At 49.3% G+C, this 21,385-nt stretch overlaps 1 protein-coding gene across 1 annotated transcript in view; it reads left to right on the top strand.

Moving 5' to 3' along the window:
- LOC128277388 (cell adhesion molecule Dscam2) overlaps positions 1-21,385 on the top strand; it is a 61,159-nt gene that overhangs the window by 11,017 nt on the left and 28,757 nt on the right. The window contains exons 2-4 of the mRNA XM_053015839.1: positions 5,336-5,457; positions 8,677-8,798; positions 10,910-10,968. Of these exons, the coding sequence (XP_052871799.1) occupies positions 5,336-5,457; positions 8,677-8,798; positions 10,910-10,968 (303 nt within the window). The remainder of the gene's footprint in view (positions 1-5,335; positions 5,458-8,676; positions 8,799-10,909; positions 10,969-21,385) is intronic.

Raw genomic sequence — 21,385 nt, 5'->3', positions numbered from 1 at the left:
CGAGAAAAGCATTTCCAGGATAAGGATTCTAGGGAACTGTTGGGTTGGAAAAACGCAGTTGTTGCTGGGTTTGTCCGAGCAGGATTTTTTGCGCTGATTCGCGCTGAACTAAAGTGACCAAACAACAGCCGGGTGCAAAAGTTAGCTGCATGTGTGTTCAACTATTGCTCTGTTTTTCTGTGGTTCACCTTATTCATTAGAAGGTCCAGAAAGATGCCTCCGATTTTTCATCAGTCTTGCATATATGAATGAATGAATTGTTTCTTGCGCTCGTCGAAGAATGTCTAAAGTACAGTATAAATTGACTTCTACTGAACACCGACCAATCTCCACCAATCCGACTTACAAAAATTTGATTGACATTCCGTTTATTCGGAACGAAGAAACATCTAAGTGCCAAAATTTATCAGAAGAAGCCAACATTTCTTGTTTACCAGCAATCAATGGCGAGAGCGCCGATTCCACAAGCAGCAGAAACTTCAACGGGCAGCGGCAAACGCTTCACCAAACAGCCTGCGACTCCGTCTTATCTCTTATCATGGCACGTCGATCTTAAGACGATTGCTTTCCGTATGTATGAGTTGTTTGTGTGTTGCTCGCGTTTGTCCGGAGCCACCGATTGATGATGCACAAATCTGGCGGACGGTTCGGACGAACGACAAAATTACGTCGGGAGGCGGACGAACTTTTTCGCTGACTGTGGCTCCGGCATCGGTATCGGCCAAAGTTTTCCGCCAATGGCGTGTGCAGAACTTTGCGCGTAGGGTAGGTTTCGGATTGGCAGAAAACTTTCCGAAACATTCCCAACAAAGTTCGGCCGAGACGGAGCTGTTGATATCATTATTAGCGTTATCGTGCCTGGCGGAGGATCAGTCGGTGGCACATTCCTGCTGCGCTGACCTTCGCAAGTAACAATTTGCCGAAGCCCGCGCCGGCGATGGAATTGCACCCACGAGTGGGTTGCAGATGGGGGGCAGATTTACGTATCGGGAAAGCGACCGCCAGCAGAATGGAGGAAAACTTTTGATCAAACAACAAGCTCGTTGCGCGCAAAGTTGCTGATGTCGTTGCTGTGCCTCGTGCCATCGGTTTTCCGTTTCATCACAAAAGCAGAAGCGTTGCCTGTTTATTTCCGGCGAGCGAAAAGGAGATCGTGCGCGGGCTGCGCCAAAGACGGCCGGCATTCCTATCATTCCGATGGCACGACGGGTGTACCACGGGGTGTACAATGGCGCCGGGGTGTGGCAACATACCGATTCGGCAGTTCCGTCCTTTTTCTCCGTCCCCGTGTCCGGCTGCTGTAAAGCTTGTTCTGCGGTCTCTTCGCCCGCCGGCGATTGAGCGAAAAACAAGTGAATTACTCTGGCCGCAAAAAAAACGACACTGCACCATTACTGGAACAGCGATGGAAAATGGAAAAAGTGGTCCGATGGTTTCCTTTGGCCCCTTTTTGTTCGCCCGGCTACCGGCTTGGAGCTGCACCCACCGTCGGCGCCCACGATCGATCCCGGATCGACTGGCTGACTCGGCGCCGGGCTTTGATAACTTCATAAAATAAACAGCCCGAAACTGAATTTCCATCCATTTTTCTAGCACCATTCTAGGGCGGAGCGGGATGGGTGTTGTTTTCCCGGGCCACCAATCTGGCAGTGAAAAGATGGGAGTTGTAAGCGCCGTACATTTAAGCAGTACTTATTGCGACCACAATGAGCGTTTTTCTGTTTCGTTTCTATTTTACACAGGTCCTTTGCACAGTCTCTCTCTCTCTCATTCGCTCATTGTCTGCCTTCTGGCTTTCTTGCTCCATTTCGATTTTACTGGTCTGCCTTTTTGTGTTCGTTGCCCGAGCTTCCCGGTGGGTTGCGGCGGGAGGGGTTTCTAGCGTTTTCCATTTTCGATTCGATTGCCACACAAACCGGGGAACCGGGATTGTTAGACTTTCGCCGTGGAGTGGATTCGTTTCGATTCATTCTTCGCAACATAAAAGTTGGGTTTACGGAATTCCACGGAAGACCGGTTCCGTCACCGGAGCCAGCCCACCACTTCCGGTACTGGCACGGTGGGTGTGTGTGTGCCTGAGTGGGATATTTTTTCGTTGTTGCGGTGGCTCCTCCGAAGGCAACTCCCGCGGGAAGAAAGTTTATTGTACAATTTCGCCATCACTGGTTTTGCCCGCGGGACAGTATCGCTTTCCGACGATTTACTACTTTTCAATCGGACCAATTCTTTGATTGGCAGTATGTGTGTGTGTGTATGTGTGTGGGCTGTGTGTCGGAACTGAAGGCAAGAGAAAACAGATATCGAACCCCGGGCGACGTAATCGGCTCGTGTGGGTTTTATCGACTACCTTTAGTTGAGGCATCCGAAACTCAGTACTGGGGCCGGGCTCAGTCCTGGACCAGTGTTAGGTCGGACTAAAAATACTACCACATTTTTTTATTGTTCACCACTTTTTCCATTATTTTATACCTGTGAGAATCGCAACAGAAGCTATTATCAAAACAAGTAAGTTTATGATAAGTCAAGTGAATTGGGTCTTAGGACCAAGTCATTTGACGATAATTCGAACCATTCATTTGGAATATTTCAATTCTTCAATTCAATTCTTTCTACTATCTATATTGTCAACAACTTGAACTAAATTATCTAAGTCGTAGTGTTCAAAGTAAAGTAAAAAAACGAAAAACATTGTTACAAATGTGTCAACCGAAAAGTCAGTAAATAAACCAAATAAAAGTACAAACCAAAAACTTTGTAACAACTTTCGGATGGTGCCAACAATTTGTGGCAAAAGTAACTCGGAAACTGACCGACTGAACCAGGCAATCGAAGAATCGAGAGGGAAGTACAGCCGTGTGGGGTTGTTGCCTTTGCCACCGTACGTTGCGCAGTTACTCTCCTGTAACGGTTGGCTCGTTTAGGCGGACGAAGATCACCTGGGAATCGCTAGTCTACGACACACCCAGAGCGAGAGAAGAAGAGATGGCGAGCGACCAATCAAAGTGATTTCTCCGGGGACTCGTTGCCAATCGCCGGCGAAGATCTGACTGCTGCCAGCGAAGGCATTCCTGCCGGATGTTGGACAAGAAATTCCTTCGAGAGGGCCGATTAGCAAACGTTTGTTGATGATGCCCTAAGTGATGAGCAGAGAGCGACAGTAATTCAGAAAGCGAGCCCAGAAAGCGCTGAAAGAAGGCATCTTGGAAGGAAAAGATGCCACCAGCAGGAGCAGGAAATGCGTTCGAAAACATGGCTCGAAGTACGCAACAACCCGAAACCGATTATCTGTACCGTGGCACACACCGCAGGGTGGGTGTTTCCGTTTTACGGTTATATCTCCTCGTAGGGCACTAAACAAAGGCTACGTGCGCTGCATAGCCGATTACGGGGAGTTTTGTTCTGCACACACACACACACACATTGAGACCTCGTGTATTTCATACGGAACCCGAAATCCATAATCTCGTAAGCGCTGCAATATATCGAATGGTGTACTCTCGATCCGTTCCGGTGTACTGCTGTCACCGGGCGCGCGGTTCCCGAGGCTTACCAGGGCCCGGACCTGGCACACCGTATTATTCCGTTGCTTCGAGTGCGCTACTTTGACAAATATTGTTCGATTTCACGGCGGCGCACCCTTACGGTTCCGGGTCTGTTGTCTTGCGGAGAAGCAGGCGACACAGAAATGTGGCCAACTGTATCGGTGGTGGTGGCTACCTTCTTAAGCCTTCGCCATCGTTGGCCGTGTGCCCTCCTGAGCTTACAGCTTACGGTACCCTCCGGGCGGCCAGCAAGTAATATCCTCATTTTTATTCAATCGCCTTATCTGGGAAGCTGGAAATGGTTCGGTCCGAACCCACGGCGGCCACGGGGGTTTGCCACGCCGTTCGATTCGATTTTCACTTCACCGGGAAGCCCGAACACGGGGGCGGAACGACCGCAAACCGGTCGCCGGAACCGGTGACCGAGGAGAGCGAAAGCACCGTGCACGGGAAATTGATGTCCTCAAACACGGTGTCGTGGGTAAAGTCGCCCCCGTACCAACGACTCACGTAGCCGGCCTGGTGTGTCTGGTGGATGTTCCAATTTTCGTACCCTGCGGCCGGCGGCGTCGTCGTCAGGCGCTGCCCAGCAATGGGTCCTCCGCTAGAACTGTGCTCCGGTCTTCGATGGTATCACCGCAGGCTGCGGGAGGTTGCCAGAACCGGAAAATGGAGTTCAAAAAACCCCGAGAAGAGATTCTCGTTCGCCACGGAGTGTGAATATGCTCGGAGTGGGCTTCAAGAATGTAAATAATCTGGAATTCCCGGCCGTCCCGAGCGCCGCAACACTTGAGCTTGGTCAGAAACTTTCCCTGCGCACCGTGGGCAGCCGGAAAACCTGGAAGTCTGGACCACCCAGTAGCCTACACCACCACCACCAGCACGCTCCGGGTGATGTGACATGTTCTGTGGTCTGTTGGTCGAAAGTTGGTCCGGGTTGGACTAGTTCTCGAACCGGTCCGCAGCTCACCTGGCTCGGAGAAGCTGATTTATGGCAAAATATATTTCATAACGTGGAATTTGTCGCCTCCGCCGACAGTGGTGTCCTCTGGGGAGGTGGTGCGCCCCAGAGGATCTCCACACATCCAAGTGTCCCGGCGAACCATTCGACATTCCTCGAGCGAAGCGCGGTTTCAGTACTTCACTCTACAACCGGCTCCGGTTCCGGGAAAGTAAAGCGGAGTGGCCAGGATGTGTCTGCTGTGGGTGAGTGGGTAGGTGCCTGGGGGTACGGGTACTCCACACCTTGACGACGGGAAATAAATTATTAATGATAGTCTATTGTTTCGCGCACTAGGCGACAGGAGTCGGCTAATGGAATTGATGCAACGCCCGCTCGCCCCCGGCGCCGGTTCCGGTGGCCCAAGGGTGACATGGTGATTGTGACCATTTCTCACTCTCCCGCATGCAAAGTTACTTGTGCGCGGTGTAAGTTTCCCATTCCCGCCAGGGAGCGCCCGCCGACGGCAGATGACATCTGCGTCGCCGCCTAATGGGGTGGGTGGTTATGTATCCTTTTTATAAAGGCACCAATTTTTCTTACCTCTGGCCACTTGTGACGGGGCACGCAGGAGGGCGCCGCGAGGAAAAGGTAACCATTTGCAAATTGAGCCATTATGGCGACGAGAGAGGAATTTTCCTTTGGCGCTCGGCAGCAGCAGAAAATTCCTGTCGTTTTTGTCGCCGTGGCACTGGCGGTGGCGCTTCATCCTGCCAATGGCACCGTTCATCGTTTTTTAACTTTCTAACGTCTTTGCGCGCTCTCTCTCTCTCTTTCTTTCTCATACACACAGGCGTCATCCTGCTCGATCTCCAGGGACCAGTATTCTTGAGCGAACCACCGTACAAGGTAGAGTTTTCCAACAACTCTGGCGGCGTCATCGACTGCACCGGCCATGGCAGCCCCGCACCGGACGTAAGTATTGGGGCAGGGAGCTGCGGGCACACGACCGCTTTCCGGAGAGCTCCTCTCCCCGTTACCATCCATCCTCTCCCGATGTCCCTTATTTGTTACACGACAAGCGCAAAAAAAAGCGATGGAACGAAAAGAAACGACTCATCCAAAAAGAGGTATCTATTACATGGCGCGGTAGCGTTACGGTTGATTTATGAATTTATATGTTACGATATTAAATCATTTCGTAAAAGCAGAGGATCACGTGGAAAGCGGCGGAGCCAGGGATTCGTCGAAATCATTCGTCCCGGCCGGCCGGTATGCCGTCTGGCCGGCTCGTTGAAGGTTGATGGAAAGTTTGCTTTGAAATTGTGAGAAATTTGCCCGGAACTCATCTGCTTTTCGCATGTTTGCCGTGAGGTGATCATTTATCATTTTCTTCACATTTTCTGTTGCCAGCGTGTAAACGAGGCGCACCCGTTCCGTTCGACTCCATGTCGTTTTGCATTGCAGAATTCAACGGTTTTGGGTCTTATCCCAAAAATGAAATGTAGAATATTGAAATAATTTGGATGTATCTTCGTTGTGTTGACTCTGATTTGTTCTTAGATGCTAATACCTGGGAATGCGACTATTGGTACGATAAAAGGCGATCTTCCAGGAAATCGATGAGAAAACTTCAATTAAACCAAATTCCAATGGGAAGTAATAATAACCCCGAAAGTTGTCCTTTTACCTAAGCCATGGGACGTAAGGAGCTAATTCCTTCCTTTCTAAATGAGTTCACAAACAAAAGGTTCATGTTTACTGTGCCTCGCTTTCTCCCCGGGCTTTGTGGATTATCTCGGACCTCGGATTTCCCAGCTTCTGCTGACGGCACCGGCCATTCGATGGGATTAAACGAACCGCTCCCCGGCAGCTGTCGTGCAGTTTCAATTAAAATTGCAAAAACACCAATCCGCCCTCGGCGCGGCAGTGGCCTCGTCCCTGAAAGGCAGGACGTGTCGGGAACCAGAAATGCAAAAATCAGTTCGAGCAAAAGTTTTGCTCGAATCCGACGTCGTCTCCTCAGACTTCACGTGCAGATAATGGGACCGTCTTGAAAAAGACGAGAAAGGATGCTATTTCCTGCAGCGATCGTGTAAATGACTACCACCACCAGACACACACACACGCGCAATGGACCCATCTGCTGAACGAAGAACGAACGGTTCGCCGAGCTCAGTGTTCCGGGAACACGATCCTGGGGCCCCCATCCTTTTAATCCTTCGATTGATTGACGACAATAATTTCCTATTAATTTTCTTCTCATCGCCGTACGTGACTGGGAAGGCAGCCATTTCCTTGGCTCCGTTGCCTTGCTCGGTTCCGTGATATATTCCCCGGAATGAGCAGGAAAAGCGGAAGTTCTTTTAGTCCTAGATGCGTCCCAGGTTGATCCTGTTGAAGCATCTTGCCGGTGAGCAAAGTTCCAAGCTTCTTTCGATTCCTGCGGCATCGATTGATTCAGCGTAATTGTTGAATCGGAATTTTCCATCGTTTCCATTCATCTTGGCGAACGGTGAACGACATTTTCATATATCGACTACACGCCGGCCAGACAAGAACGGCCGATTGTCGACTGAAACTTCGGACGGATTCTTGAAGACGACGCCAACGATTGAAAGCGATGATTATGTGGCGGCGGATTATTTAATTCAATCGGGAAGGTAAAAAACTGGCTCTATCCGGAAAGTACAGAAAATTCAACGTGATTTCGTGTAAAGGATCACAACCCCACGAGCGGCACGTTGGCCACGGATGTGGCGTGTAAATCTTGGCTCATTCTTTCCCTTTCAACGCCAAGCAACATGTACCTTGGCCACCTTGCTGTAGGGTTTTCCTTGCGGAAACGAATTTCGGTCACGCAATCGGTTCGTGGCGGTGGAACGGCCCGAATTCTGGCCGTCTCCCCCCCCCCCCCCTTCCCCCTCCGGGACATCGTCATCATCATCATAACCATAAACGATCATGTTCGCTCGTTCGTTGTTTCTTCGCCGAAAGCGTGTCGTTGGCAGCGGCAAAGAGCGATGGCACGAAGGGCACGTAACCAACTTTCAGAACGTCGCCAGCGGACCGTGTCGGCTGCAACCGTGCAAACACGATTGGCAATTTTGATTAATCTCATTCGGTACGTGCTGGATTAGAAATCATTAGGGTCGAGTCGTCGATGTGTCTTTATTGCCCGGAAGGATTAACCCGTCGTCGCCAGCACGGCGAAAGGCGCTCGCATTCGAACGCACGATGAATTTTCGTCGAACGCACTTTGGGTAGGCGAACGCATGGTGTGTAGCTGCTTGGTGTGATTGCTATTTTGGGGGCCTGTAAGTGATGACGCTACGTGGTATGGTTTGACACGGTTGAACTTCCATTTGCGATACGATTAACATTTGTATTTGCAACACCTTTCTGGATGCCGAGTATGCGATTCGGAACGGCCATTCTTGGTACCGGAGTCTGGTCACACGGTTCTCAGGATGGCTTATGGTTTTTATTTATTTAGATATATTATTTAAAAAATATTATACAAATATGAATAATAAGAGTTAATAAACACAACTGACGAGACGAAACCGGAAAATTAATAACTGGTTTAAGAACTGACACGCAACTAAAAAAGTAACTATGACGACATAAGTGACAGTATGGCGATAAATAAAAGACACTGAATGAATAAGTGCAAGCTACTTGGTTCTGTCCAAAACGGTTCTTTAATGATCAAAGGAATAGATATGCCCGATGGCTATGTCGTTACTTTCGGTACGTAGATTATTAGCGTGACTTTCCAACATTTTTTCGCCCATTGAAGTTGCAGAAAACTTTCTGAGGTTTCCTGCAACGATAATCTTATTAAGAGAAGTAAGTAGAGTGAATAAAATAAAACTCTCTCTCCGGCGCTCTCGGCAAATACAACCTCGGCTTATGGACCATCATCATTCCGGTGTGTGCTATCATATTTCAGGCGAAACGGGGCACCGAAAAGTTCCATCATCTCATCGTGCCTTGCGGTGCCTCGGTGGTTTCGTACCGAAAGACGGAACCCGTTTGATGTCGTTCGTCAAACAAACGAGGTCCTTGGTTGTTTGAATTTTCTTCCTGTTATTTTTTGTTGCGGTCCCTGCCAAATTCCTGCCGCTGCCTCTCTCCCCTTGCAACCGGTCGATTTGTCACTCTCTAACACACCCAATTTGTCACTTGCAGGTCGAATGGTCGGTAGCGACCACCAACCACGAGCTGGTCTACACGCTGCCGAACGGAAGTCTGATTTTTTACCCATTTTCTGCGGACAAATTTCGCCACGAAGTTCACTCCACAGTGTATAGGTAAGTCGTCCCGGCCGCGCCCCGGCCGCTCCCCGGAAGCTCCTTTCTCGCCCCTTATTTTACGTTACACTTTCCTGGTCAGTCCGGAGCGCGGTTCCGAATTTCACTTCCTGTCTGGTCTGGTGCGACTCTGTGGCCGCCGCAGTACTTTCCGCAATTATCCGCCTTTTTTCGGTCGCTACTTCGTCTGCCGGGCACCATGAAAACTGATTTCTGGCCCTCTCCGCAACATCATCGCAATATGCAAATGTCAGATGCATAAGGTCCACATAACCACTAGCCGAGCGGGGCAAGGGACCGTGACAAAAATGTGCCACAGAGTGTGGGAAAGCAGCAAACCAAGACGGTAGCGAACGCCGGAGGAACATTCTGGAGGACCTCAGATCCAAACCGGTCCGCGGTTGGGACGGAGCCCTGCCGCAGCTAAGAGGATAAAAAGTCCTTGCTCTCTTCAAACGGTGCGTCACCTGGAAATGACAATCTCCTTGGGTGGGTGCCTCCGGTGGCACCAGGAAACTGTGGGGGAATTTCTTTTCTTTTCCCACCCACCCACTCACAAACACCCACGCCCCCCGTTTTGGTTCTATTTTTCCGCCCATTTGGGTTCCGTTTCGAAGGACATACTTTGGACGGAGTTCCTTGACGTTAGCCGCACAAGCCGACCATTCCCGGGCCGGGCTGAAATGTCTGGAAGAATATTTGCAAACTACAAGCCAAACCACAATGGCACCCACAACCGCACACATACACGCACACAGACGGAGCGGAGAGCGGGCGGACCACCAACGGGTAGCTACACCTTGTCAGTGCAGATTTTCTTTGTCCGATTTGCCATCATTATCGTCATTTGGAATGTTTATTCCTTTTCCTTCATTTTCCGTGCTTGGCCAACGTGGTCCCCAAGGCAGAGGACTCACACACACACATACAATACCCGGATGGCACTCATACAACGACCATTTCGGGCGCTGCTGTAAAATGTTGGCGTCCAGCGCCGCGGGCGCTCGGAAAGTGGCGCTCGAAGAGTTGTGAAATTTCGGTGGCCGTTTGATAACGAAAATGAAAGATAACTTCCTTCGGAGCACGGAATGTCGTCGGAGATAAATTTGGTCCGGCAGCTGAATAATTTAACTTTGGCCACTTCCATCGCCAGCCCGCCTAAAGCGCAGCAATCGGGCAAAGGATTCCGTTGGGCCGTTGATGGTTAAAATGTGCAATAAACAAATTATCAGGAAACTACAAAGCTTCCAAAGGGCGACAATGGTCGACGCCGCACCGAACCAACCAACCTTCGTTTTTTTTAATAACTTCCTGTCCTATTCAGCATATTTGAACAGGATTTTGTGAGAATTTCAAAGGCTCGCAGGCAGTCCGTTCATTGTGTGCGTTTTCATTGTCGGTGCCATAATTTATGTCACCGTGCTCTCTCTCTCTTTCGCTTTATCGATGAAAGCAGGGCCTCTTGCCCCACAAAAAGACGTTTGGAGTCGTCCATTCGTGGAGATGCCTACTTTTAAGATTAATGTGGTAATAATTTTATCTCTTCTTTTATAAAGATTTAATTAAATTTGCCCACCTTTTTATGGACACAACAAACAATGTTTGCCCCTTTCGGAGTTCCCAACAATTGTAACGGCCTTTTTTAGTAATGTTTGTTTGTGATTTTGTAGTTTTGATCGATTATCGAACACAATTTGAAGCACATCGATCAAGACAAGGCGAGGATTGAGTAGTAATTAGGTAAACAAGAAGTTGACCGTTTCCCAAGCCCGAGTAAGAGATAGACATCATGGGCAGTGTGCATTGGACGGAGTGGCCAGCTGGACAAATAGGAAAGCCCCAAGGCGGAAGTCTACGACCGCAGTGCGGTCGGTAGCGGTCGGCCCGTCTTTCTATCTGCCTTTGCGCCGTAAGAACGCGTTCAAGTTTTTAATTAAATTCCAGCCGCGGCCCGATAGGCGATTGTTCGCTTCTCTACCACATCTTAGTTTTACTTTCTTTTCTATTTCCTCGCCTCGGTTTGCCCTCTAACGATGCTCTTCTTGCGCTGTTGTTCACTCTAATGAATTGTTTCTGGTCTCTTTGTTGTTTTCCTTTACTTTCATCTGCAGATGTAAATTAAAAAACTTAGTCGGTACGGTGCTGAGCCGGGAGGTACACGTGAAAGGAGGTAAGTTTTCAAACCCTGTGTCAGCGGGCGAATGCGGGAAGATTAATTTACCGAGGACGAGCAAGGGGTCCGATCGATCGGTTATGCAGCTTACGCACGATGCAATCCATTACACCAAGTGACGTTATGTTTAAGCTGTGTACAGTGTCTTTACAATTTTCTAACCACAACCACTCGGTTACGTGTGAGCATATCCGCACGGGATGGCGATGGGTACGAACCGGAGCAAGGGACGAAGTTTAAATAACTCCTTGTGCCGCGCTCGGGGGACATTTTCATTATGACAAACTTATTTTTTCTACCCCTCAAACGAGCCGGCGGTTCGTCAACTTGCTCCTCATTAAGAAACTCATTAGCAGGTGACCGTAATGGGTCGGAGAACTTTCGACAGCCGGCGACTTACCCTGCAGCCCCGCAGAACTCGTTTGCCCTATTCGACTGCTTTTTAGTTTCAGGCAGAAATGTGCACACTTTCGTTCATTTACTTCGTTGTGTGATGGAAAGTGCCAAAGTTGTGTTTTTTTTAGTATTTGGTGCCATAAACTGTGGCCCTGAAATTGACGTCTATGCCATCGCTTGTTGCTCGTTACGTGCGCGTAAAACAGCGATGCGTACTTCAAAGCTTGACACACAGGTTACCGGAAGCGGAAGTGGAATAATGAGGGTTTGCGTTTAGTTCCCCGGGCATGGCACCAACAAAAGAAGCGAGTCCTTTCACTCTTCTCTCGCAATTAAGAGGATTTGATTCGATGATGGTGAAGCATGCCTAATCGGATGATCCTGTTCTAAGAATAGGTTTTATTTAATCTGATGCCAATGTTTCGATGCATTGCTCTAATTTTAATCGAATTCATGTTTGCCGATCGAACGAAATACAAACTTTTTCTTTCCGATAGCGAGCAAACCAAATAGATTCGTTTATTTCACAACGGGAGCATACAATCTGCCCGGTTGGAGGCTGATTCCATTCTCTTTCTTAAATTAATTTCATTCTGGATCATTCTGGACCGCGTGGGCGAACTGCTGCGGTTGTGAATCGCTTTGCGAAACAAATAGAATTAAACTCGTTCTAGAGGCAAGTTTTTAATGAGGTAGCCATGGAACAATAGGAAGTGGGAGCACATTGTGAGCCTCCATTCGCACAAACAATTATCGTAATTGCTGGCCAGTTACAAAAGATTGTCACGCATTCGGCCCACGGCCCAGCCGATTGCTTCGTCGAAACTCCGAAAAGGCCAGACGCTGTCCCGCCCGAGCGGCAGCACCGAAAGACGTGACAATGATGGGACGACCGTACGTGCGAGGCGAACTACTTACCCTGACAAGCTTCACCCTTTCGGGTGGCTCCCACGGGGTTCGTCGTGTGTGAAAGATTTATTTTCACAATAGCCACGGCGCACCCTGAAACGGCAGGTGTGAAAGCGTTTAAATGTCCATTTCCGTTCCGTTTCGTGGCGCCCGTGCCGTGGCCGCTTTGTGTGCTCTTCTGCTAATGGCTGATTTCCCTACGCGCGCGCCCCAGACCCTGGCTGAAGGAAAATCACTTTCCAAATACACAGTGCGGCGGGAAACTTTTTAAAAGCTTAACGGCGTATTAAAATGTCACATGCTCGCCATGTTGACCGTTCTTTGGCCGTGGCCTTTTACCACAGCACCTTTCGCAGTTGGCATTGGTGGCGTGCTTGGCACTCACAGGACGTGGCATTTGTTGCCGGTGTCAGGCCGCACGTTCGTTAATTATTTCACTCACCGGGTTCGTCGTCCATTTTTTGTTGCCATTTTGGTTCGGGACGCTGTCACACATTACTGTGTTGGCGTAATAATGTAAACTGTCAGCCTAATGTAGTGATGAAGATTACCACGGCAATAACCGCGGGCGTTGCGTGCGTGGCCGCTACTGGCTCTGGCAAAGAAAGCCGATAAAGCTGTTAAGAGTCACGCGCAGAAACAGAAAGCGAAACGCAAATCGGTGAAAACCCTGGGCTCACCTTTTCGGCCCGAGCCCTTGGGTGGAGTGCCAAAACAACTTCGTTTGCTCCGTTTTCCCGCCCGTGTTACCGTGGGATGTGTTTTGTGGCGAGGATTCGTTTAGCAAAAAAAAATATAACCAACAACCATTTGCTTTCATGGTGCAAACACCAATTTGGTCTTTATCGGACGCACCGTGGCCGAGGCATTTGCGGGTCTAATGCGCGCCTAATTCTCATGGGAGAGAGAAAGAGCCACTTCTTAAGGTTGCAGGCTCTCGGTGGGCCGGATAATCATCGACCGATCGGCTCAAATCCGAACCGTACGCCGTGGTCTGGCGGTCTGGCGAAGACGAGATAACAATGTGGTGTGGCCGTTTTTGAAAGTTTTTCCCTTTCGCCTCTCGAATGCCCGAGCAAGGCGATCGGGAGGCTGGCTTCAATCAGCAGTTTCATGGGGCCAACCTACCGGCAACCGACGCCGGACTCGGCCTGAAAGGGCTGAAGATAAGCTTTCATTAGGGTTAATGGTGATGGCGAATGGCAGGAGCGAGGAGCGAGATGGATGTGGCGTTATGTAACGCGACGGAGCGAGCGTTTGGCCCCAGGGGCCTTGGACCGAAGCTGTAATGCCCTGTAGGGGTGATCTTGAGACTCGCCGTTAGTGGCTGGCCCCTTGAGCTATTGTAGCCGGTGGAATCGATTTTTCAACCCATCGCAGACAAGCGATGTTTACCGGAGAATAAGGAAGATGGAACAAGGGCCCGATACTGTTTATGACAGCAGTTAGAGAAAGGTTTGAAGTCTGTCTAATTATGATACAGCTTTGGGCGCCGTTTGTGTTCTCGAAGCTGTCGAATCCTGCGCCTCGATGTAGGCAATCCACAACCTGCAGTTTCGAGTTCGCCTGAAGGTATGCAATACAAACGGCACGAAACTTTGTTGAAAGAACATTATTAAATCCGGTTCCAACAGAAATCCAACGCATTAAAATACCGTCAAAAATAAAATGGCCGTCTCGGGAGCTGGCAAGCGTAACACTGGCCGTGAAATTACTATAAACAGCAGTCAACCTTCCAAGGCCATAACTTCAAGTCCAGTGTGGCTCGGCTAAACTTTAAGCCATCGAGAAGCAGCCCTCGGTTGGCTGTCTCCGTTTACATTTGGCTTCGTGATGCTGGATTTGGGGTTCCGTTTTTTTTGCCCCACGAGCTTGGCTCGCCCCTGCAAAACCCATGGGCTCATCCCCAAAGCCCAGGACCGCCCTGTATTCTAATAAACAACAAGCAGCACACACACACCAACGCGCACTGCCTTAGAGAGCTGAATCCGCGGGACTGTGGCGACGTATAACGATTTTTTATGATAACATTTCACCATAAATTATGCCTTTTTATGTGTTTATTATGGTTTACGTACTTTTAAAAGCATCGCCTCGTGAAAGTGTGGCGTGGCTGTGTGGGGCCGTGGTGGGGCACCGGAGCCATACTGGTACGTACTGGTGAGGCAAGAAAGATAAAACAAACGTCAATACATGGGAGGGAAGGAAGAAACACACAAACGCACACGTACACACTAAAGCGGCGGCGAACTTAAACACTAACGCCGAACTGGAATGGAAACTCTGGTCCGTAAACAAACCACCATGGCGAGCACACACACACACGCGTGTGGAGACAGGGCCAAAGTCGTGTAATGCACCACACCAAAGTAAAGTTGACGAGAGGCGAGGATGATACAAAATGGCCATCCACCCGCTGGAGCACCAGGCGCCTCCATCGGCCATGGCTGTCGATTTAGTGCCGTTGGAAGTTGGGCACTCGTTGATACTGAAGATAAACACAATCCCTTTCTCTCTCTCTCTCTTTCTCTTTCTTCCTACTTATCCTACCCATACACACACACACACCGAGAGACACCCAAATTCGACGAAGAGATACTTAGTGGACCAGTAAACTGCGGCAGCGTCCGAAATTATGGTGCCCAGCCCGTCGGTTGCGCGTCGCAAAAGCTCATCGCGATTGGCCACAGCACAGAGGGTAGACAGTTTTGCAAATCCGGCTGGCCGTGTGGCATTAGTGCGGCGTATTTCGTGTACTGCGCCACGGTCGGCCGGCACTGACTTTTATTGTGAAAGTTCTGACGCTGGCGCGACGTTCCAAACCGACGCCTTGGGCTCAGCCCGAGCCCGTCTGAAGTAAGTCGCGCTAATGGCCGAACTGGACGCTGTCGCACAAAAAAGTTTCCTCGCGCAAAGTTTTCCGAAAGCTTTCGCTTTTGACGCATCGCAGGACGGCCAACGGATGACTTATTTATTTTTCTCCCTCGGCGTTTGGCAAAGGGAGGACATTTTTTATTTATTCTACACTCGAGTGAGACCCGAAATCTGTCCCCGTGCGAGCGTGCACATTTGATGAGAGGACGGTTTAAAAACTTTAGCACCAGTCGCGCCTCTTTTATTAACAAGCGAGCTGTGGCCTTCATGGCTTCATCTTTTACTGCCACTGGGGAGCCCACATACTGTCACCACCGCACGATAAGATGGTCTATTAAGCATAAAATCAAAGTTTTTATACCTCAACGCTGCACGCCGGCCACGTTTCGGGCTCAAAGTTCAATCGATGGTTTATACTTTTGTCAAATATCGTAAATCGGGCTTCGGAAGAAACGCTGTACGCAATCCGCGGTACTCAATCACAATTGGAAATCTTTCCTGCCAGCGCCACGGCCTGGGCCCCGTTCGATCCTTTCCCGTGACGGGGCCCGAGGGCGAAAGTCATCAGCGTTTATTTGTCGCAATAAACGAGCAAACGACCGGGCGGTTTTCCCGTTCCTAACGGCCAGGCGGAAGTAACACTTGTTTTCGCTATAAACATTGGACATTTCGAAAAGATGTCTCTCGTGCGCGAAGGGGCGTGTCGCGCGGGGCACGTAAAATAGGCCGCCGAGAAGAAACTTGCAGCATAAAAAGCGTCTCATATTCATCCAGAGTGGTGCGCATAAAACACGTGCCGGAGCATGGTTAGAGCGTCGACGGCAAATCTGACACTTGGCACGACATTTCCGCCCGATGGAGCCACGGAAATGGGCCACCGTTCCGTTCGGCTAACGACAATCGGCCACAGCGTTTGATGGTGTGAGCAAATAAAATCTGGCAATAAAATATGGTGCCCTCACCGGTGCTACCGGTGATGTCCCAGAGCCGGGCGACTAATAGACGTCGTTGTGGAGTTCAAAGCGCGAACAGCATCCGGGGGAGTGTAAAGTCTTACATGGTTTGTCGCCACAAATAGCTCGAGGGCGCCAATGGAATGGTGTAGTTTGAATACAAGAGAGCGAAACACATCCTAAAACAAATGTCGATACATGGTGCCGACATTAGCTGACGAAAGGGGCCACATTACTCGCTTGTTAACAGGGTCATAATAATTCGTCTTCGCACACCTGAGTATCTTCGTCCGAAAAACTCGCTTCGCGGTCAGTTCAACATCAATCTCGGCCCTACTTTTATGTGACCCATCTCTTAGAGGTTAGCTCTGATTGCTTCTGTCGGCCAAGGTAGGTTGGCTGCAACACGATGAGAAAATAAAATCGAGCTAACCCATCCCCGGAAAGACACCGGCTGGTGGACAACCCGAACCAGGGCACGTTTCGGGCCTCGTTTAGGCAATGATGTCTTAGAGTTTCTTTTTTGTTGTGTGCTTCGCCACGCACGCCACGTTGCACGGGTGAGGGTAACTTCTCCATCCAAAATGGCCACTGAACCGACGATGGCATCGTGTTACGCTAGCAACCGACCGGTGTGAGGTGTGTTGACCGTTGCTGGCCAACACAGACACACACACCGGTGCTAAGGTGAGATGGAAAGTAGAGGCGAAGATATGCTTTTGAAGTGGTGTTGTCGTCAGTGGCAACAAAATATCGGTTACAAAGCTCGTCTCCGGTACGCTGCGTAAAAAGAGCGTCCACTGGCCCAGACAAGTTGCCCGACTGATGCGACCAACACGTGACACCAGGATTCTTGGCAAAAGTCTAGAGAAACTTTCAAAACTGTAATTTAACACATTTTGAAAAACGCACAACGAAACATACGGGGCGTGGTCCATGTTAATGGAACACGAAACAAGGCATACATTTAATATTCAAAGACTGTGGCGAAGGTAGGGCCAGGATTTCCATGCAACATGATTCAGAAGCCACGGTGGTCACGGTGTGCAGTTTACGTCGGGTTCCATCTTCCATCGGGTGGCAGTGCACGAGCATCGTTCCATCAAAGTTAGTTAGCAAATTACACGATGCGTCGTGGCGAATGGAGGCGCACGGTGGTTACGGACCACCATGCGCCTCCTTTTGATGTAGTTATGGTTCGTTTGTTTTAAAGTTACTGCACTATTGTGAAGCACGTACGGTGCAGCCAAGGTGCCACATCAGTTGGTTTCGATGCGAACTACAAAGCCACCGCCAGTTGGTTCCGGTTACTCCGCACCGCATCTTGCCAAAGCAAACTCAAGCGTTGGGCGAGAAAAATGTAAGAAAAAGGGTCCTTTGCCATCAACTCCGCAGCAAACGAAGCAAATTGTGAGCGGAAAGTTTAAGAAGCAGAATAATCTGTGGTTGGTAGTTACGCTACGCATTGCGAGTGCCGCACACGGCGACCCGGAGCGGGTTTCTTGCATTGCGGAGTTAATTTTGCTGTGGTTTTCGAACCATCGCGCCCGGGTGCGGCCACCAATTTTCCACTACATTTCCATCCCGATTGGCCCGGGTGGATAGAAAGCATGGATGGACAGGGCCGGTGTCTGCCGGTTTGCCACAACCACAACGAGAACCCGGAACATGCGAGCGAGCGGCTAATGAGAGTCGGCTGTGGTCGGCCCTTGGAAGCGTGTGTTCTTTGGGTTCTCCGTGGGAGACAAAAGAAGGAACGGCAGCTACACACCGTAACTCAACGCGGGTCCTTGCGCCTCTAATCGAGAATCGTTACAATCTCGACTCGACTTGTTAGTGTCAGTGGTGCCACGAGATGCGCCTCCGGGAGAAGCTTCCGCTGCTTTCAACACTACTTTCACTGTCAAACTGGCTGACCGCTGGCAGAAGAAACAATTCTCCCGTCGCTCGGTACGAGCCGGACGTCCTGTCACGGCACCGAGAACCGGGAAATTGTGTGAAAATTAATTAAATTCTAACGCTTTCGTGGGCACCGTCTCTTTTTTTCACCGACAACCACTCCATTCCCGGCCGATGCCTTGTTTGTGGGGTTTTCTGTGTGTGAGTGCTGATAAAAACACAAAGTATCGCACACCCACCACCACCAACAGTGCCCAGCACAGTTCCATGGAGGCGCAAACACAGCCTCGTCGCCATTACTATGTTTCCACCGGTTGGCCGATAAAAAACGGCCAGTCGTGCTCGAACGACAAGGACGACGGCAAAAAGGGACGACGGCCGTTTTCCCGCAAGGCCCACCGGTGGGAAATATTAGCCCGAACCGCCCGCCACGCCGCAGATCGTTTCGAATGTTTTCAATTTTTGCCGGCTCCTTGCGTGGGGAACGGATTCAAAAAGTGAAAGCCCGAAGACTGTAGTTCTTGCCGGCAGAGAAACTCGGGAAACCACACAAAAATACGATAGCCAAGGGACGGAGCAGCAGCAAACGACCGACGGTTGTTGTTGTCAACATCGTCCGCGTTGTCCTCGTCGTCGTCGTCGTCGTCGTCCTCGTTAGGCGGATATATGCTGTCATTTGCACTGACAACATACGCTCGAGAGCCGGTGCGAGTGGCTGTTGCTGAAACTGAAACGCAAACAGAATAAAAATAAAATAAACCAACAGCATATTGCAGGACACATTATGGCGCGAACTGGAGTCGCCTTTTTTGCCTATATTTTCCCGTCTTTTGAGGGTTGACTAAGAAAAGTCTAAAAGGAAAAAAAACAGTGAGTTTGTGGCACTGTGACGCAGAATGAGTGCCGAGTGGAACAATCGTTCCTGGCTTTTGCTGTGAGTTTTTCACTTTCGTAATTGGAAAGGCGGAGGAGATGTTTCCTGGCCGTCCCGTTTGTATTTCATTTTAGGATTACGTTTCTATATTTGAATCCGATTCAGTATTACATTATGATAGGACGTAAGGTTTCGTTGGTAAACTGATTTTAGAATATCAATCATCGAGAATAGAATGATGAGCATGACATTGCTGGCCATTGTTCTAGAGCTGTAAATTCTAAACTCCATATTTTTTGTAATAATTATTATTTAGTGCGTTTCTTATAATCTATAAAATCATTTGCCAGTGGAATCGAAACAAGTTTCGTATTTTATTGGCCCACGCGAGATGGACAGATATTTATTCACTTTCTAGCTATAGACGGATATATAAATCGACAGACCAACATTGCATGCGCTAGATTATCGTAGGTACCGGGTAATTTCAGAGTTCCGCAACGGTTCATGGATTTGGATAAAAAATAGGTACGCCCCAAACCAGTGCCCGTGGGGATGATTGGAACTGCTTTCGCGACCACAGTCGAGGGTTTGGGTCGATACTGTAGTCCCAAAAGACAAAATATTGAGATCATTACTTCACGCTTACCTGTCACCGGTGCGATCTTCCAGACATTATCTTCGATAATATATGCGAAATGGAACCGAACCGAGCACATCCTGCTCGTCCAGGCCGGGTCGGAACGTTTTGGTATGCTATTTGGGGCCACACCGGCAGAAGTTTTCCATGTGAATTACTCATAAACCGAGTGAAATGTTACATTCGAACGAACTCCACGCAGCCGGGGCGGAAAAGTGTGCCGTTCATCGAGCACGCCCACTGCCGGGCCCGGCCATTCCGGAGCGTGCATAATTTATGGCGCGGAATGTTTGACGACTAAATTTTACGCACCATAATTCGAGCGTGGGAAACGTCGGTGGAGTTCGCGAGCCTATCATTGGGCTCGGGCCGGGTTGACTGTCACCTGCCGCCCGGCAAGCGGTACCATTTAGAAATTACGCCAAGCCCCAAGAGACAAGGCTGCCGTTTTTTTTCAAGTTTTTTACCCACCAAGAAAAGTAGAAAATATCAACCGACACTTTCTCGTGGGTCAGGTTTACGCTTCCCCACCATTTAAAGGCGCTGGCACGGGCGAAGGTGCTGGCTCCATGGGTGAAAACTTTCAAGAATATGCCCCTGTCGCTCGCTGCGCCTTGCCGGCACCGTCTATACACACCGGGAATGGGATAGTAAAATCGTTTTTCTAAATTGAATTCAAGATCAGGTGTCTTCGGCGTTGTCGCACGGAATCGAAAAGTGCTCAAGTGGAGCCCGGAACCACTTTGGGCCATACGGCAGCCCGGCCCGGGAGGGGAGCGAGCGACGATGAAGGTCGCGATCGTAATGAACATCACTAAATAATGATGGGCTCGAGTTCTGTGTTCCGACCCGCAGGTCGACCGAGTAGCTCCATTTCGTAAACGCACCTGCGTAAAATGGGGCTTTGAAAAATGAAAGCATAAAACTCCCATCAGCCGGAGACCCGGAGGCACGCCTGAAGTGCCGTGGCCAATTAGCGCAAATCCGTGTTAAGTGGAGCAACAAATATCAAGCGTAGCGCGACCTTATTCGTTCTGGCGTATTGCGGAGTTTTGTTTCTTTTGAAACTGTGGCTTCGATTTTCTTTCTTGTCACAAACTGCACGCTTTTATTTGTGAAACGAACAATGCATTGCCTTAATGTGCCTTCCGTAGGTGTTATCTTAAAAAGGGTAAGGTTCTTACCGTAGGTTCTTCTGTGGGCTCTAAATGTATTGATGCAATAAAACGTCGTTCAGTTTTTCGACTTTCGTTTTGTTTCGACTAGATTAACCCACCAACAACTACTCGAAACCAAGTGTTTGCGTCCTTAACGATAACCAATTCACGATCCCTTTATCCCTTGCGATGTTGATTAAGGGGATTGATTTTCCTATTTCGAGTGTTTACATGTTCCTTCCACAATTTTGGTCCTTTGATGTGTCCATAAGTCTATCTATCTCGAGATTCATGTTGATTCAGCTAAGCCTTCGGAGTTTACGAAATCTTTCCCCGCCGTTTGTATGCATATTGCAGCTCCGTGGGGTTCACGTTTATTTTTATGACACAAGTTGGACTCGAGTGGTTCGAACTTAGGTTTATGGTTAGTTTGTTTAGGACTTGTAGAATTGTGGATTCTCGAAACGTTGTATTGGTTTTGGTTCCAAGTTTAAAATTGGCCTCACTTCAACTCCTGAAGCAATAAAGTGAACTTTAATATTCTATGTCAATATGCAGGTTTGAAATGCAAGGTTGCCAAACCCACATTTAGGGATATCTACACCGTACAATTTATAGCCTTTATTAAGGACCATTTTATAGTTTCCGTGGCACACATCTTGAGGCCCTTCGAACAGGCACCTCGCCATGGCGTCGACCATCGATGAGGGAA

The sequence above is a fragment of the Anopheles cruzii genome, chromosome 2 (genome assembly GCF_943734635.1).
Source record: "Anopheles cruzii chromosome 2, idAnoCruzAS_RS32_06, whole genome shotgun sequence".
NCBI classification, from domain to species: domain Eukaryota; kingdom Metazoa; phylum Arthropoda; class Insecta; order Diptera; family Culicidae; genus Anopheles; species Anopheles cruzii.
This window is presented reverse-complemented; position numbering and strand designations above follow the sequence as displayed.